The sequence below is a fragment of the Bos grunniens genome, chromosome 1 (assembly GCF_055505025.1).
Source record: "Bos grunniens cultivar Pamir isolate PY7600 chromosome 1, Bosgru_T2T1.0, whole genome shotgun sequence".
Taxonomy (NCBI): Eukaryota; Metazoa; Chordata; class Mammalia; order Artiodactyla; family Bovidae; genus Bos; species Bos grunniens.
Genome location: NC_141165.1, coordinates 11,638,638 through 11,649,053, shown reverse-complemented (window position 1 = coordinate 11,649,053; position 10,416 = coordinate 11,638,638). Strand labels below are relative to the sequence as shown.

General features: G+C 50.2%; 1 protein-coding gene across 5 annotated transcripts in view; it reads right to left on the bottom strand.

The window, feature by feature from the left end:
- Positions 1–377: 377 nt before the first annotated feature.
- Positions 378–10,416, bottom strand: part of LSS (lanosterol synthase) — a 30,497-nt gene continuing 20,458 nt past the window's right edge. For 3 of the 5 annotated variants that reach the window (XM_086317279.1, XM_086317348.1, XM_086317829.1), the window contains exons 18-22: positions 4,876–4,941; positions 4,404–4,484; positions 3,720–3,890; positions 2,889–2,967; positions 378–2,493 (exon numbers count right to left, since the gene is read on the bottom strand). In XM_086317279.1, coding sequence (XP_086173405.1) covers positions 2,362–2,493; positions 2,889–2,967; positions 3,720–3,890; positions 4,404–4,484; positions 4,876–4,941 — 529 coding nt within the window. In that variant the 3' untranslated portion in view covers positions 378–2,361. Of the gene's footprint in view, positions 2,494–2,888; positions 2,968–3,719; positions 3,891–4,403; positions 4,485–4,875; positions 6,446–10,416 lie in introns of those variants that run through there. The other 2 variants (XR_015132979.1, XM_086317427.1) reach the window with 2 other exon arrangements.

The following is a 10,416-nucleotide window of genomic DNA, read 5'->3' as shown; positions in this document are numbered from 1 at the left end:
CTCCAGGGCTGCATCTCTAGCTTCCAACGTGGACACTTCCAAGGGCAGTTCCTGTGATCCTGCTGCAACCCAGATGCCTTATGGAGAAGAGAAGAACTCAGATGCCCCCTCCTGACAAGCAGGGAGAAAGCCGAGCCAGGAGCTTGGAGGCTGACAACACCAAGCAAGTCAAGCAACGTCCCTCCCAGTCCCCTTTGACTTTCTGGCCTTCATGTCCCCTTGTCTTATGCTTCTAACCCTTTTTTTTTTTTAAACAACGGGAGTCATAAATAAAACTTTTTACTGCAGATGGAGAGATGAAACTAAATCAAGCCAGCCAATTAACCTGTAATTAGTTGCTGAGAGCTGAGAGAATGAGGAAGCCACAGTTGATGGCATCAGTTTTTAGACATTTTTATTACCGGAAAAAAATTCAGATCTAGGTATCAACATTGGTTATGCTCAGTAAGGAAAGTACTTTCTTGGAGGTACATTTTTATTATGCATTAAGCACTTTTGGTTAGAGAATCCCTCAAAGGGTCAGATCTGGTTTATGTCCTGGTGAACATTCAGATTTTGCTCCTGATAACCAAAAGAAAAGCAGTGTGAATCAAGACCCATTAATCCTTCACCCAGGATACAGAACTTGATTTTTAATCAGCCTGAGGCAAGTATTTCTCCCTCAGATAACTAGAGTGCCTCCTGCTTATCTTGTGCAGCTCCTTTCTCCCTGAGGCTGAGGGGTGGTGGTCCAGTGTCCACCATGGGGCATGAAGGACCCGAGTCCATGACTGCTCCCAGGACAAGACAAGGGCACTACGTGCCTCTGCCCAGGGGCTGGATCTGGGTACTAAGGTAACTGGTGAGATAGGTGGCTTCCATTGTTTCAGTATAAAGGTGGAGTTCTTTTCAGGAAGCTTAGTGTTTTGTCCAGTGACCCAGTCACGCCTGGCAGTGTCCACTGCCAGCCCAAACTGGTAAACCACCGTCTGCTGCTGGAACAAGAGCAGAGTGGACAGATCCCAAAGGGTCCAGCACAGCACCTTCAGCAACATAAACACTCATTTAAAAGTGCCTGCAGAGAGTGCTGACATTCAACCAGCACAGCTAAACACCACTAGGTGCCAGCGGGGCGGCTGGCAGAGCGGCAGGACCTGCCTGCCTACCTGTGCCCAGGCCCTGCAAGGCTTGAAGCAGGAGGACCACCACCTGGGGTAGTTGGGGGGAGGGGTAATGGGGCAGCTCAGGAAAAGGCTCCTCGCAGGTGAGCCCCAGACAGACGTCAGGGACAGCACTGGGGGTCCCACGACCGGAGGGAGCAAGGCCACAGGGTGCAAGCCTCTGAGAGACCTTCAGGGTTCCCGGCAGGAATGGTGGGAGCAGGGAGGCATCCAGGTGTCTCTGGCTGTCTGAGGGAGAGCACTTGGCTGGGGGAGCGTGGCTGGGGCTGCCATCAGAAGGGGAGGTGGCACCTCTATGGGTCGCTCCAGCCCTGGGGTGGGCGAGAAGCAGGTGGGACCCAGGGGTGACACCAGGCCTGGTTCTGGCCCTCATCAAAGCTCTGTGCCTTCACAGCCACACTCCTAGGGGCCCTGCGCAGGTGAGCTGCCCATCCTCGGAGGTCAGAAGCAATTCCAGGACTCAGACTTTCCAACCTGAGCCCGAAGTCCACGCACGCCAGACCAGAGGCATTTAGAAGCCAGAGGAGAACTGAGAGGCAGCACCCTGGAGGGGGCATGAGGGTCGTCCCCATGTGGGGCCACTCACGACCCCTCACCCTGAGTTAGCTCAGGTTCCTGCTCTTCTCATTAGGAGACAACTCTAATCTCGAGGTAGCCATGCTGGCGCCCCACAAGCTGGCTGAACCTCGACCTGGGGCGGGGCCAGCGTACAGCATCTGGCTCTCCTCTGAGCAGCCCCGGACACTCACCGATTCTGGTCCCCAATCCCAGAGAGCCCAACCGGCCTCGGTGAACAGCAAGGCCCAGCCTCTCCTGCGAGGGTGATGAGACTAGCACGTCCCTCAGCCAGAGAGAGGCAGGGCGAGCCGGCTCTCGTCAGCGCGCAGCAGGATGTGTACAAGGCATAGCCGCTGGTCTCCCGAACTCAGCGGTTGGTCAGGAAAGCTCCCAGCCCTACCCACAGCTAGGCCAGGTACCGCTCCAGGCGGTTCCACGAACGCAATGCGCTGTATCCAGCGTCAAGGTTCATCCGGTGGCTCCCCTCACCAGTGCTCCTCTAGCCAGAAATTGCTCCACCAGCTGGAAATCAAGTCTGAAGGCCTCACCTCCGCAGCAGGCCCCGCCCCGCCCCGCCCCAACCTCCCCTGGAACTCGCGAGACCAGCACCCCACTACCCACCCAGGCACCCACAGGCGGGCTCTCAAGGGTGGCCAGTGAGGGCGCTCTCGGGGTGCAGACGGGAGAAGCGCCCGAGGGTCCAGATGGGGAAGACGTTTCTGTAGCTAGTGTAGCTGATGGCACAGGACTTGTTGAAGACCCCACTGATGTTCTCCTGAAAGGACAAGGGTTAACACAGCGGCTCCACTAGGTGGAGGACAGCTCCCTGAACCAGACCCTGACCTCAGCAGGCGGGCTTACCACCCCCCACCTCTAGGACCCCAGGCCCTGCAGCAACCCTCAGCCTGGGCCACCAGCCCCTTGCAGGCGCGTCACCCTCCCTTGATCGCATGACTCCATGCCCTCCCACCCTTCCTTTTCAGTGAGAGGCCACCAGCCCTGCCACCAGCCAGTGCTTCGTGTGCACCAGCCCCGGCCATCAGGACCTGCCACCATCACAGACCTGCTTCCAACCCTGGTGATGTTTGTGACACCCAAACCCCCCAGGTGAAACCCCGCCCACAGGCCATGAGGGGCATGGGGCCCTGTTGTGGGGGGAGCCACACGTACCTGGGGCCAGTCCCCATTGGGCAGCTGCTTTTCAAGCAGGTAGCTGACTCCTCTCTCCAGGGCCGCCACGTCAGGGTGCCTGGGGGAGAGGGGCACTGAACACTCCCGCCGCCCCCCTGCATGAGACCCCCTCTAGCTGGGTCCTCAGGCTCACGCAGCCAAGCACGGACAAGGATGAGAAACGCTGCCTGATGATGGACACCCTGAACCTCCAGGCCTGCTGGGAACAGTCAGTCCTCCAGACATCCTGAGGAGCGGGAATGCCACTGGGATGGAGACAAAGGGGCAGGAGGACAGCCCACCTGTGGCCAAGAGAGCTGTCCCTGCCATGAGCAGTGCTCTCCCGTCCACCTGGCCAGCGGTCCTCAGGGGCCTAACCTCGCTCGCTGCAGGATGAGGCACCAGGAGGCGCGATGGCTCAGGTCAGGGTGCAACCTGTCTGCCCCTGCCCACATCCTTGGCCTTCCTCTGAGGGGTTTAGGGAGGTTTCCCAATGGCCCCAAATCCAACAGGGGGCACAGACTGGGGCACCACGTACACGTCTGTGTGCATGACTCTGCGTGTGCGTGTCATGTTTGCATGCCTGAATATGTTTGTGACGCAGAGCTGCTGCAGGTGCTGCCACACAGTCATGCCCTGACAGCCTGTGCCCTGGCTGACCTTGTTCAGAGGCCTTTTGCAGGACCCACCACCTGGCCCTGTGAACCTGTCACCTATGAAGGTGGCCCATAGGTCTCCCCCTCCTTCTGCTGCCGTGCCCACCCTGGCTGCTGGCTCACTGTCCTTCCCCCGCCCTACCCTGTGGCTCTGGGACAGGCCTCAAGCCCCCACCTGACAGCCATCAGCCCCATCAGGGCCCAGCACGTGTTGTGGATCTGGGACTGGGCACTCTGCACATAGCGACGCTGCTTGCAGGACTCGAAGTCCTCCCCCCAGCCTCCGTCTGCCGTCTGTCGGGACAGCAGGAAGTCACAGGCCCGGGAGATCTCTGCACAGGCAACCCTGCAGAGACAGAAGATGCAGGGCCATCACTCTGGACAGGATCCCTGCCCCTCCTCACCCTGGCCGGGCTTCCTTGGGTAACGGAGATGGGGGTGTGGGCCCCCTGCACTCAGCGTGCCAGAGGGGAGGTGAAAGGGACAGAGGTACCAGCATCACAGGATTGGGGAGATGACCAGACAACTGCAGATGGGCTCCCGCACATGACACAACCCAGCCTGGCCAGCCTCCTGGCCTGTGGCTGCTCCTGCTCCAGCCCAGGTGTAGGACTTGGGTGGGGCAGGTGAGCTGGGGGAGGGCAGAGGGCCGAAAGCTTCCTGCCCCACATGAGCAAGGAGGCTCTGCAGAGCAGTGAGGCACAGCACCTCATACATTTTTCTGGAAAACTGATCTTCTCTCAGTGTTTAAAAGCATGTAAAAACAACCCCAAAGTCAAACATCAGAGGGAGAAACCCTCCAGCAGAGTATTATGCTGAGAAGACCCCCTCCAACCACAGGGCAAATGCCTGCACTCACCCATTATGGTAGGTGTGCCCCATGCAGGCGAAGGCTTCCAGCCCAAACCAGGCGCCGTACGTGAAGCACACACCCCAGGAGCTGGAGGAAGACAAGGGGGAACAGCCCGATCCCTGAGTTCTCAGCAGGGCGCCAGACAACAGGCTGCAGGCACACCCTCAGCACCCTCTGGTGTGCAGGGAGGGGCTGCATCTGTTTCCAAGGAAAACATCCATAAACCTTCAACACGGAGACAGACCCGCCCAACCTGGCCTCCACGGACGGCTCCACAAGCCGGATCCAAGCCCAGAGGAAGTGGGTGAGGAGCCATCAGGCTACCAAGTCCTTCCAACGCCCTTGGCTTCACTGCCCAGCAAAACGCTGAGCAGTGACTGTGGGGGAAGGCCCAGGTGCATGTCCATAGACTTCTGGGCAGCACAGTGCCCCCCTCCCACCCCTGCCCCTGGCATCTGCACCCACAGGCAGCACTCACCCTTCCCAGGAGCCATCAGGCCTCTGCTTCTGCCGACAGAACTGCAAGCCCTGCTCAAGGGTCTCCCTGCAACACAGTGGGACATTGCGGTGTCCATTCCAGCAAAGCAGCAGTGCACCAGCTGCCCTCACCCCGCACTCTACCGCCTCAGAAGAAAGAACATCAGTCAGTCAGTTCATCGCTCAGTCGTGTCGACTCTTTGCGACCCCGTGGACTGCAGCACACCAGGCTGCTGTCCATCACCAGCTCCCGGAGCTTGCTCAAACTCATGTCCATCAAGTCGGTGATGCCATCCAACCATCTCATCCTCTGTCATCCCCTTCTCCTGCCTTCAATCTTTCCCAGCATCAGGGTCTTTTCCAATGAGTCAGTTCTTCTCATCAAGTAGCCAAAGTACTGGAGTTTCAGCTTCAGCATCACTCCTTCCAATGAATATTCAGGACTGATTTCCTTTAGGATTGAATGGTTGGATCTCTTTGCAGTCCAAGGGACTATTAAGAATCTTCTCCAACACCACAGTTCAAAAGCATTAATTCTTCGGTGCTCAGCTTTCTTTATGGTCCAGCTCTCACATCCATATATGACTACTGGAAAAATCATAGCTTTGACTAGACGGATATTTGTCAGCAAAGTAATGTCTCTGCTTTTTAATATGCTGTCTAGGTTGGTCATGGCTTTTCTTCCAAGGAGCAAGTATCTTTTAATCACATGGCTGCAGTCACCATCTGCAGTGATTTTGGGGCCCAGCATTTCACATGACATACTCTGCATATAAATTAAATGAGCAAGCTGACAATATACAGCCTTGACGTACTCCCTTCCCAATTTGGAACCAGTCCATTATTCCATGTCTGGTTCTAACTGTTGCTTCTTGACCTGCATACAGATTTCTCAGGAGGCACATAAGGTGGTCTGGTATTCCCATCTCTTGAAGAATTTTCCACAGTTTGTTGTGATCCACACAGTCAAAGGCTTTGGCATAATCAATAAAGCAGAAGTAAATGTTTTTCTGGAACTCTTTCTTTTTCAGTGATCCAACAATGTTGGCAATTTGATCTCTGGTTCCTCTGCCTTTTCTAAATCCAGCTTGAACATCTGGAAGTTCACGATACATGTACTATTGAAGCCTGGCTTGGAGAATTTTGAGCATTACTTTGCTAGCATGTGAGTTGAGTGCAATTGTGTAGTCTGAGCATTCTTTGGCATTGCCTTTCTTTGAGATTGGAATGAAATCTGACCTTTTCCAGTCCTGTGTCCACTGCTCAGTTTTTCAAATTTGCTGGCATACTGAGTGCAGCACTTTCACAGCATCATCTTTTAAGATCTGAAATAGCTTAGCTGGAATTCCATCACCTCCACTAGCTTTGTTCATAGTGATGCTTCCTAAGGCCCACTTGACTTTGCATTCTAAGATGTCTGGCTCTAGCTGAGTGATCACACCACTGTGGTTTTCTGGGTCATTAAGATCTTTTTATATAGTTCTTCTGTGTACCTCTTCTTAATATCTTCTGCTTCTGTTAGGTCCATACCATTTCTGTCCTTTATTGTGCCCAATATGAGCATGATCTCCCTTAAAATACATAAAATAAGTATGAGCATGATCTTCCTTAAAATATGTAAAGACAAATGGTTCATAGAGGAGATACAAGGCTGAAGAAACAGTAATCACAGGTCACAGGAGGAGAGTGAAGAGGCAGATAAAGGAGGAAATGAAGGAGAGAAAACCTCAAGGACAAGCCCATAAGAGAAGCAGCTACAAAGGGGATCAGTGTCACCAAAAACAGGGTCAGTGATATAGATAGGTTTAAGTCACACAAATGAAATTTTCTAAGTAAACATAAAGTGAGAGAGAAAATGATACATTCAGAGGGCAGAGAAGATCCATCACAGGCCTAACTGATACTTCTGAAGAAGACCGGGTTCTCTGAAAAGGCTAGAGGTGAAGGTATGCATACAGCCTCAGGATGACCCAGCCCCCACAATGCTCACTTGCCCCCAGGCACTCAGCCCATGTCATCCTTGAGCCGTGGCCCATAACCTGCATGTAGCCAGCTGACCCTGCAAGCTGACGGCCACTGCCTCCAGCTCCCCTTGACTGGCGGATGGACTCCTGGCGCTACTGGACCCACCCTTGCTGGCTGTCATGGAGCCACTGTACAGAGGCCCACGTGGCAGGAGCTCAAGGGTGGCTCCAGCCAGCAGTCAGCAAGGACATGGGGCCTGCGGCCAACAACCCACAGGGGATGGAAACAGGCCAACAACCACACGCATTTGGGGCAGACCCCAGTTGAGGCTCAGGTGAGGCCCCCGCACTGCCAGCATCCCGACGGCCACCTAGGGAAATCCAGAGCAGGGGCCCTGGCTCAGCCGTGCCTAGACTCCTCACCCACAGAAACTGCGAGGTGATAGACGTGTGTTGCTTTGGGCGACCAAGTCTGTCATAATACTGTCACCCAGCAAGAGATACTAGTACAAAGGATGAAGGAACAAATAAATAACTTCGGCAATGAAAAGAGTGGTATGACTCTAGTTTTAGCAGAAATTAATAAGTGAAAAAAAGAAAAACACATACATTTGGAAACCTAGACAAAATGTACAAATCACTCAGAATATTAACTTATCAAAACTGCCTCAAGAATAAAGGACCTGAATAGTCCTACAACTACTAAAGATGTGCATAAAAAACAAACTTCGCCCAGGTCTAGACATTTCATAAGTGAATTCTACTAAATCACCAAGAGCAATCATTCTAATCTTACACAAACTCTTCTAGGGAATACAAAGAGGAAGGAACGTTTTCCCTGGTTCATTCTGGGAGCTCAGTGTAAGCTTCTCAATCAGCCAGATAAGAGTGATGTGGTAAAGCAAAAACTTCAGGCTGTTCATTACTGGACACAGATGCAAGCTTCCAAATGTCATTCTTAATGGAGAAATATTAGAAGCATTGTCCTTCAAAAGCAGGAAATACAACAAAGATGCCACTATTACCAGTTCTGCTAAGCAAAATACTAAAGGTCTCAGCCAGGGCAATGAAACAAGAAAATGGACTACAGGCCTATGGATTGAAAGGAAAAATATGTCATTTGTAAGCTTTCTCTAAGAGAAAACCCAAAAGAATCTATAAGCAATTATTCAGAACAGAAAGAGTTGTCTAGATGGATTCACTGGTGAATTCTACCAAATATTTGAGGAAGAAATTATACCATCTCTACAATCTCTTCCAAAGACCAGAACAGGGAATTCTGCCTTATTCGCTTGATGAGCACAGCATACTAAAAACAGATAAGGACATTATAAGAAAGGAAAACTATAGATCAGTATCTCTCAGTAGCACAGGCATTAAAAAATCCTCAATAAAATATTAGCAAATCCAATCCAATCATGTATGAAAAGAATAACATATCACAAGTGAGATTTATCCCAGGTATGAAACAACTGGTTCAACACTGAAAAATCTAATAATGCAATCTATCAAATCAATAGGCTAAAGAAGAGAAATCACATGACCAAAAAAACAGCTATAGAAGAAATATTTACCAAAATCTAACACTTACTCGTGATAAGAAAAAAAAAAAACTTTCAGCAAGCTAGGGACAGAAAGGAAGTTCCTCAAGTTCCTCAACTTGATAAAGGGCAGCCACAAAAACCTATAGCTAATATTATATTTAGTGGTGAGAAACTAGATGCTTTCCTGCCAAATCAGGAACAAGAATGTCCACTCTTAGCACTCCTATTCAACTTCATATGGGAAGTCCTAGCTAAAGCAATAGGACAAGAAAAGGAAATAAAAGGTATACATATTGGGGATGAAGAAATAAAACTGTCTTTGTTCACAGATTACCTGATTATTTACATAGAAAATCCCAAAGACTCAACCAAAAAACTCCTGGAACTACTAAATAATTACAGCAAGGTTGCAGGATACAAGATTAATATACAATAGATAATTGTTTTCCTACCACAATGAACAATTCGATTCTGAAATTAAAATCACAATACCCATTATGTTAGCACCAAAAAATTTTTAATGCAAAGAGTGAATCTGAATGTAAACTGTGGACTTGGGATGACAATAATGTGTCGATACTGGTTCATCAATTGTAAATTAAAAAAAGATGTACCAAATTAATGCAGGATATCAATAACAGGGAAACAAGGTGGGAGGGAAGTGGCTAAACAGGAACCCTCTATGCAATCTTTCTGTAAACCTAAGACTGCTATATAAGCCAAAGTGTATTAAAAACTTCATTAAAGTTTAGCAAACTGTCTAGTTAGAAGATCAACATCAAAATCAATTGCAGATGATCCTGGAAAGATGGCAGGGCAGGCAGCACAGGAGTCCCTCTCCCACCAGGAGGACAGCTGCACTGGCAGAATGTGTCCAACATGACTATTCTGGAAGCCTGCCAACTGTTGAAGGACTGGAGGGTAACTGTTCTCAGCTCTTAGCACAGAAGCACTACCCATCCCTTACCCCAGGACCCAGCGGGCAGCTATGCATGTGCCTTGGAGCATCTGCAAGACCCAGGGTGGGCTTCCCTGGTGGCTCAGACAGTAAGAGTCTGCCTGCGATGAGGGAGACCTGGGTTCGATCCCTGGGTTGGGAAGATCTCCTAGAGGAGGGCATAACAACCCACTCCAGTATTCCTACCTGGAGAATCCCCGTGGATTGAGGAGCCTGGCAGACTACAGTCCATGGGGTTGCACAGAGTTAGACACAACTGAGCAACTAAGCACAGCACAGCACAAGAGAGTTTCCTCCTATGTGGGAGGACTTACTGCAACTTCTTATTTCTCAAACTTTGATCATAGACTATTGGAGAATTATGATTAACATTATCATTAATTTTAAAAAAGAAAGACTATTGTGTATTGATATTTTGGGTTAGCAGTTCACAAACTTTATCTATGAATCATCTGGGATGTTATGTAAATGCAGGCTCTGGCTTAGCAGGTCTAGGACAGGCCCAAGTGGACAGATCCATTTCAAAGAGCACCGAGAGACTGGGATGTGTGTCCTACGCTGTGATTAGGGACGTAACACTTGAAAGGGCCTGGGCACAATGTGCTACCTGTGCCAGTGCCTCTCCTCCTAGCGGGCCTGGATTTCCTGGCTGTTTGACAAGCCTACCTTAAAAAGTGCTGGTGGAGCCCCACTGAGGTGCAGCCCAACCCATCTGACCTTTAACCTATTCCTGTTTTCTCCCCACTTCAATATCCTTTTTCTTTATGGTGAAGGACTTCATTCTTCTTTGGCCTAGCAAAGATACAAGTACCTGTGTTTTTAGGTTTTTTTTTTAAGAAGTTTTATTGAGATATAATTGACATATGATATATTACTTGAAGTATATAATTTAGTAAGTTCTACGACATGCATACACTTGAGAAAGCATCATCATACTCAGGACAATGGACAAACCATCCTCCTAATGTGTCCTTACGCTCCTGATGCTCCCTCCACCCTCTGGAAACCAATGATCTGCTTCCATTACAAAGATCAATCTGTCTTTTCTATAGTTCTAAAGAAAAAGAATCATAAGC